The following is an 8,189-nucleotide window of genomic DNA, read 5'->3' as shown; positions in this document are numbered from 1 at the left end:
GAGGGACACAGGGACTTTACTAACACCCAGTGCACTGTGTTATGAGTGATCCACGGACAGGAAGGATGAATGAACAACTCTGGGTAACAGCACCTAAAGTAAGCAGCGGCTGATGGTGTTGAGAGTTTAGGAGCTTCTGGCATAAGGGAAACAATGTCTGAATGGAGAACAGGTGGGTGATCTCCCTTTAAAAGCCAATCCTCATGGTCACCTCACCACTACTTTACACCAGGACGTCCAGGTTAATGTTAAATTCTCCAACTTCAATGAACGTCTTATGAGTGCTGAATATGTATATTCCTAAACACAAGAGATGTAACACAGACAGATGCTTGACTAAAAGCTTTATTGCTGCATAAAACAAGTGAAAAAAAATGAAAAACAGAAGAAAGAACAGTTTTCTAAAATCAACGCTGTAGTAACACAACCAGTCTGCTCTTGTTAAAGACACAAGGTCTTAAAAGACAATGCAGTTTTTGTTGATTTGTCGTTTGATGTTTTAATTGGGTGCTACAATGAGAGAAAAAATGTAATGCTTGAAAATGAAATAAAGAAATTGGAGCAAGCAAAACACAAACACTATTGTACATCAGTTTGTGTTTTTATAGGAATTTCATGCTTCAGTCTCAGCCCAGGTGTCTTGAGATTTTCCTGGCACAGATAGATGGCAGACGTGAGTCACACTGCAGATCATCCCAACACTTGGAACCTAAGAAAGTACAAGTGCAGAAATCAGTAAATGTGTTTTTATTTTTTTTTATAAGTCATTCATATATTAAGCATTCATATTAAATGTTGTACTGTGAATTACCACTATAATTTATCTGCAGACAATGCTGATTGCCACAGGCATTATTAGGCTCTCCTGGGCACCAGTGTGTATAGCTGAAACAGCTCCCATCAGTCCACGACCAAACATGTTTCTAGAAGACAGAAGTTGATTGCATTATTTCAGGCAGGCCAAAAGATTCTGCCTAACCAAAGTCTTGTGAAACAGAAAAAAATATTGTAATGATTGAATAAAAGTACCCCAGATGCATTAGTTCCTCCAATCCAAGTAGTTTTGTAGCCATAAGGGCCAGTCAGCTTCTGAATCAGATGGTACTCGCTGCTGCTGTGCACAGATGCAAGGTGGGCCCCCATGGACCTGCACTTTCTCTTCAATGGCAAGAGACAGAGAGAGCAAATGTGGTTTAAGATGTTTTTCTCAAGTACTGAAGGCAACACAATTAAGAGAAACTTACCTCAGCGTGAGCCCAGTTCATGGCTGTTGGAATATAGACAAAGCAGCGACGATTGAACCGAGTCCAACCATGAGGACAACAAGAGGACATGTTGACCTGGTCACTTATTCCTGAAGGAAAATAGATAGTTTTATATGTGACTCCAGCTGAAATCGTATTTTACATTATTTTAGATAATGACAAATACAATGAAAGAAGAAAACGGGGCATTTTTACTCCTTCACAGTTATAAAGTGTAATTATATGTATGCAAGTGTCATTTTTTCATAATTATTAATCATATAATTCTAGTTATTACAGTAACACCTAATCTGTTTATACCCCTATTTTGAATAAAGTTTAGAAAGTCCTTTTACAAACAATCAAAATCAAGAAAGATGGTAAATTTAAGAATGAGGTTAAAAGATGAGGTTGAACAAAGTAAGTTGCAAACACAATTTCAAAACACAAATTGTCATTAAAATGTATAAATATAAATAAAGAATAAAGTAATAATAATAATAAAATAAAATAACAAAGATAATCTTGCTCATATAATTCTTTTCTATATTATATGTTGGGTTTTTTGTCCTTTCTCTTCTTAAAATATATCATCTGTATTATAAACGAGAAGCACATCATGCAAAACACAGGTGTGTTTTTTCTTCTTGTCTTTAGACATGTGATTAGTTTTGGTTAAAATCAGTAAAATGTCCACTGACCTGTTGGAATTAAATCCCCTGCACCACTGCTGTCAACTTTATCTGTAAGAACTAAACAATTTAAAACATTAAATGGTGACTTATTATGTAAAGAGGTACAAAATGACATATACTTACATCCTTTACAGCAATACTCACAAGCAGCAGGGGTCAGAACCATCACTGCACAAAGAAGTACAGACACAAGCAGCAGCTTCATGGTGCCTCTGTCTAAAACAGAAGAATCGAATTACTGTCAATTCTTTAAAAAAAGGAGAAAAGATCATTAAAGAGTTTGTACCAGACCTTTTGTAGATGGTCTTCTCTCTTTTCTGAGTCAGCCAGTAGCTTTAGTCTTCACCGTGGAGGTTAAGAACAGCTCTGGTACCAGTGTTTATATACTCTTATAGTCACATAGTTGCAAAATCAGGAAATAACAACTTCTTTCTCAACCAAATAAAAAATAATTGCCTCTTCCCTAATTTGATTTCATGCTGATTTAATTTCACATATTAACTGATGGTTGACAGAAAGGTTCCAAAGAGTCCAACGACAGAACACCTTATAAAGCTTTCTTGTTTCACAGGAAAAGTTACCGTGTGAAGGAGAAACTCTGTTGAAGGAGATTAAAACACATTGTAATTATTGACATTATGTCATTATTATGTTTCTAGAGATCCAATATATAATTCAACTTCTTCTCCCTGGTTAAACGTCAAAAAATGTATTGCCACCCCTTGATGTCATCATTGTGACTGAAAATATCATTGCCTTTATATATAAATTGGTAAATGAAAGTTCATCATGTTCCCTAATCCCCTGCTCTACATGGTGTTCTTCACTTTTTGGAGCCAACATCTAAACTGGGTCCAATAGACCCACAAAACCTTTACCTTTAACTTCTGCTACAATCTTCCACTACAGTCTTTCAGCGTTCAAACCTTCCCGGGATATCAGCCACTGTAAGTACCTGTGCAGGAAGCTGAGGTTGCAGTGCAATTTGTACAGCATCACCTGTGCTGTGGTCAGAGGATATGGTAGCAAACCAAGTGGGCCCTCTGCTGCACAATATTTCTCTGCTGCACATTGGAACATAATTGTTGCTCTGCTGAGTGGAGGTCTCTGGTCCCACAGTACACTGAAGGTCAAAGGGTTTGATTATCATACCTCAAGTGCATGTCTAAGAAAATATCACAATAACTTTATCTACCAGAAGCATCTTGGCACAGTGGTGCCAACCAAGAACAAATCATAGGTTTTGATATGCTCTTCTTGGCAAACTGTATGGTGAAGAAAAGAGATCCCCTTAGGACATTTTTTTCTCCATAGCTCCCTATCATTAGCTACACAACTTTATTTACATTGACAATAAGTCACTGTGCTGTGTGGAAGGTTTGACTTTTGACTCTCACAGTTTTGCCAAACTAACAAATATTACAACTAAGCATATTTTGTCTTTATGTAGGACCCTGCTAATGTTTGGGTCAAAGACACATTTTTTGCCACTGTAAATCACCACAGTGGATTGTAAATCAAACAATCAATATGTGACTGAAGTGCAGACTTTCAGCTTTAACTAAAGAGGTTTTACATACATTTTGCACGATCTATTTAACAATCAGAACCATTTTTATACACAGTTCACCATTTTCAAAAGTTCAAATTTAATGGGACAGTTGACTGATAAGCATGGCCAGATGAGGCCTACTCCCTTATTCTTTCATGACAAATGAACTAGACATAATATCTGAAGTTGATTCAACTGTTACCTGTTATTCAGTTGTATTGTTATTTCAATTAGGAGAATATCGTAAATATGAGAACTAAATTTCTCAGGCAATTTAATTCTTTGTCTTATAAATGAATTAATAAAACTATCAAGTGAAAAGGAGAACTGTTGTGTACATAAAAGCGATGATGAAATTAATTTCCCTTTGTCAAACAAAACAGAAGTTACAAAACTCCATATTGTCTAGACAGATATTGTACAACCCCAGTTCCAAAGAAGTTTCAATGCTGAATAAAATGTAAGTAAATAAATAAATAAACAAAATGAAATAACTGATTGATTTTCGAACTGACAAACCCAGATTTTATCCATAACTGAGGACAGAAAACATACAAACATGGGGCCAAAGCTGATTTAAAATGACAGGCAAAATTGCAAAATTATTGTTTTGTGGTCCAACAAATTCAAGTTGTTTTTGGAAAACAATGAAAGATGTCTAGGACGTTATGTTTCGGTCCATCTAACGCCACCAGATTGCTCCTCAGACTGTCAAGGAGATCAGTGATGCCATGAGTTGTAGGGTACATCATGGTACCCCATTTGTAACAGGTTCAACACAGACAGCCAAACAAACATTCACGCTCACATTCATCCCTATGGATGTAGATGTATCCTAACATGGATATCTTTAAACTGTGGAAAGAAGCCAAGGTGCCCAGAATGAGCACAGATAAAGGAAGAACATGCCAAGTCCACACAGAAATGCCCCAGTTATATGCTGGATTCTTCCTGCTGTGAGGCAACAATGCAAATCACCACCACAATACTGTACTGCGCAGCTATAAAACACCATGTAATTCTGTTCTTAAAAATTAATTCTGATCAAAGTATTGATAAAACATATCTATTTTTTAATCAAAAATTCAACCAATTAAATTATTACTTCCTTTTTTCAACATTACTTGCATCACTATTAAACCAGTCATTCTCTGATAACCCTCTAGTGAATTACTTAGGAACCAAAATATGCAATTTCCTGTTTTTTTAAGCAGTTTCATCCAGTTTAGGGAAATGGTTCCTGCTTCTCATTATTAGCAACATCAAAAATTGTCATTTCAAATTATACATTCGTCTTTAACATCAGGGTTTTTTTAGTTTTGTTCTGTCCCCGTCCAACTGGACAGGTATGACCGTACGTTGATGTTGCATGGGATGGCCACAATAAGTATCTGGACTGATGCAATGAAAAAAAAGAGAGAACAAAACATGCAACTCTCGAGAGAAATTATAGATGTCATGTTTTCCCTACGCAGAAAGGAGATTTGGGAGATGGAGTCCAATGTCTCTGAAATCCAGGGGGTTGGCCTGCTCTATTTCTTGAAGAACAAGCAGGACAGACTTTTACAAATGCATTTTCTATAACAGAAACTGCTTCTCCAGGCCTTCCTGGAGGTCTTTCAAGCGACTAACCCCTTTTCTTCTGGGCTTTCTCCACAGGTTCCAGCCATTATAGACACCACAGCCAGCTCACCAGGGGCTGCACAGGCACCAGGGCAGAGTTGCCAAAAACAGCAGGTGCAGGGTAAAGTACCAAGGTCCCTATCACTAAACTTTATCTGTAGATGGGCCGCCTTTGATTAACCCTTTGTTTTGCCTTATCACAATAGGTCATAACTTCTGACTGTAGACAGGTTTTGGTTGCTGTATGAGAGCAACACATCTGATGATGCTTACTGCAGATATGTGGTATACATGTCATCCAGAAAATCCACAACAGGTGGTGAGTGGGAATTCCCCCCAGGGTCATTGATAGCTCATGCAAAATAAAGGAGGAAAAAACCTATAAAAGCCTCCATGACAGCCTTCTATCTAAATAATTACTGTTGGTGCACTGTAAACAATTTTCTGGAGGAAAATAAAATGTATTAGTAATATATGAGGAGAATAGGAGATTCAAACATTGCTGTTATTGCTGGTTTTGGTAAAGGTCATGAAAGATGTGAAGGAGTACTTTGATATCTAAAGTAGTTAAGGGAAATCCCACTTTCACTTAAGTACAGTGGCAGCGGATGTAAGCTGGAGATGCAATGACCTTTAACCTGCAGGTGATCCTCTTCACTGACCACACCATCTGTGACGGAGGGCTCATCTCTCCAGGCATCCTGCAAAGAAACAATCATGTTTTTTAGAACACCAAGTTATTTGCTCTTCTTAAAACAAATGTCACTGTTCAAAAACATGCAGACATCACTATACACTGTGCAGACAGTGGGGACCCTCTGAACTAAGTTGGGATATGATCTTTCAAGAAATGCAGATCAAACTGCCGTTGTTTGTACTTACTTATATGGCATGTCTAGTCAACAGCAACAGCATAGTGTAGTCATATCTCAAGTTTAATAACAGAAGACAGGAAACGTTCAGTAAAGAAACAATTTCTTCAAGCCAAAGCAAAAACATCCAAAAAGAAGTAAAACAGGTTGGTCTAAAGTTCAAACTGAAGATGAGAATGTTTTCACAGTAGGCTATTCTTCACTTGCAGACTGCCTGCAACATAAGTTCCAGTTTCTTGCTGATATCCCAGTTTGTTACTAACGCAGGAAATGTGAAACTAGATTAAAATAGCAAAGCCCAGTATTTATGACCTAAAACCAACTACGGTCATTTGGCAGCTGAAGTTACAATTCATTTAATTTTCCCACTCGTGAATTTGTTTTAGCATTCTGCAGTGGGGAGGGAGCCTGAGCTAGTGCATGAGGAGATACTCACCTCAAAGCAAAGCTTGGGTATCTGTAGCTGTATCTTATAAGCAATCAGGTGAAGAAGAGAGCTGAGCTTTTAACTGATCCTCACCTGGTGGCGAGTTGGATCAGGTTTCAGAGGAGCATGCCGGACAGACCTAGCACACCCAACCATATAGTGAGGGTTCACTTGGGACGCCTGGCAGATGTCCCAGTTCAGGAGATCTTAAACTCCAAGTTTGTAAGCTTTCTGAGGGAGGCTGGAGACATTGAGTCAGAATGAACAATGACCTGCACCTCCATCTGTCTTTGGGGCTTGATTAACCATCACGCGGTGGTCTCCAACTCTCACTGGAGCAGTTCATAGCTGAATGTGGAGAGGCAGGAATAATCTGCGTCAGGGATGAATTACTGCCCCAAGTGTAGGAGTTTAGGTATCTCAGGGTCTTGTTCATGAGTGAGCGGAGAGGGGAATGAGAGATCGGCAGACAAAATGGGGCTTCAGCTGCAGCGATGCCGCCGGTGCACCATTTTTTTAATGGTGAAGAGTCCTTAAAGTCCTTCAAAAGGGCTGAGAGTAGAGCTACATTTCCACATCGAAAGGAGCCAGTTAGGGTGGTTTGAGCATCTCAAAAGGATACCTTTTTTGTGAGGTTCTTTTGGGCATTCCACCAGGTGGAGGCCTCGGAGCACACCCAGGATGCACGGAAATCCCCTGGATAGCTGGAGAAGGTGGCTGGGGGCAGGGGGGTCATACCCAGATCCACTGTCAGTGTACTTAAGAGAAGTTGGGGCAATGTTACAGAATTGAATCCATTGTATTTGGATTCAAGATGTAATGCCAGGACCAGAAAAAATATTAAATAAAATTTTACAACATACCAAGCTTCTGTGTTTGAATGCAAAACCAGTGTGTTGTTTGAGCTAGAGACTGCACTTGTCAAGGACCTGGGTCTGAGGGACCAGCATGTCACACATTTGACGAGTTAGGAGTGAGAACGTGTTGGAGGGACCCAGGGTTCATGAGCAGTGTGGACTCTTATTATGATTATTATTATATGTGATTTAGCTGCTCTGTAACTTGCAATACAACATTATGGGAAGCCTAAACTTAGTTTTAAAATAATTAAATCTAAGACTTTTTTCATTATACGGCTATTAAAGTTTTTAATTATGTAACATATAAATATACAACATATAAATATAAATATACAAATGCCATTTGTAAAGTATTATTAAATAGCACAAGCTACAATAGTGAGAATACACTTGTTTGTTGTTCAGCCAAACAATGTCCAGTATTTTTACTGATGTACTTTTTTGCATTTAAAAATCAAAGTTGGACTGACTTTAACTGCATTACAAGAAATGCTGTTAATTGTTGTTTTTGAATCATACTTAAATACAATGTTTGTATAAAGTGTTGTACTCTCAAGTTCAAGGATGATGAAACATAATGCTATTCAGTTGTATTTGATTTTTATGTAAGCAAAATTAAAAACAGTAAATCACCACAATTTTTTTTAAATGTAATTGAACTTGAAATGTTTGTCAGTGGGTAAACATTTAGTATTGCTCACTCAGAAAAAAACAATCAAGTTATACCTAAGTGCGTTGTACTCACAATGATTAAGTTGTCCTAACTTACTTATCTTGAGTAAGCTCTACTCAGTTTTCTTTTTTTTAATGAGTTTGCATATTTTTTTTAAGCTCAGAGAACTAGTCTGGTTTTACAGTGCTGATGTATGTGAAATTTAAGAGTACATTAAGCATTTAAATGCACAGACCAGTTTGA

At 37.7% G+C, this 8,189-nt stretch overlaps 1 protein-coding gene across 1 annotated transcript; it reads right to left on the bottom strand.

Moving 5' to 3' along the window:
• Positions 1 to 327: 327 nt before the first annotated feature.
• LOC116335938 (ladderlectin-like) lies at positions 328 to 2,293 on the bottom strand. Its single transcript, XM_039609436.1, has 7 exons — positions 2,231 to 2,293; positions 2,084 to 2,155; positions 1,946 to 1,996; positions 1,245 to 1,354; positions 1,030 to 1,158; positions 812 to 923; positions 328 to 709 (listed from the first exon to the last, which is right to left on the bottom strand). Exons 2-7 carry the CDS (start codon positions 2,142 to 2,144, stop codon positions 627 to 629), a joined length of 546 nt encoding a protein of 181 aa, XP_039465370.1. The 5' UTR covers positions 2,145 to 2,155; positions 2,231 to 2,293; the 3' UTR covers positions 328 to 626.
• Positions 2,294 to 8,189: the final 5,896 nt, after the last annotated feature.

This window comes from Oreochromis aureus, linkage group 3 (genome assembly GCF_013358895.1).
Source record: "Oreochromis aureus strain Israel breed Guangdong linkage group 3, ZZ_aureus, whole genome shotgun sequence".
NCBI classification, from domain to species: Eukaryota; Metazoa; Chordata; class Actinopteri; order Cichliformes; family Cichlidae; genus Oreochromis; species Oreochromis aureus.
This window is presented reverse-complemented; position numbering and strand designations above follow the sequence as displayed.

Coding starts and splice junctions, on each gene's coding strand:
- LOC116335938 (XM_039609436.1), bottom strand. CDS start 2,144: ATGAAGCTGCTGCTTGTGTCTGTACTTCTTTGTGCAGTGATGGTTCTG. Junction 1,997..2,083: donor GGTTCTGACCCCTGCTGCTT/GTGAGTATTGCT, acceptor TAAATTGTTTAG/TTCTTACAGATAAAGTTGAC. Junction 1,159..1,244: donor TGAACTGGGCTCACGCTGAG/GTAAGTTTCTCT, acceptor TTGCCATTGAAG/AGAAAGTGCAGGTCCATGGG.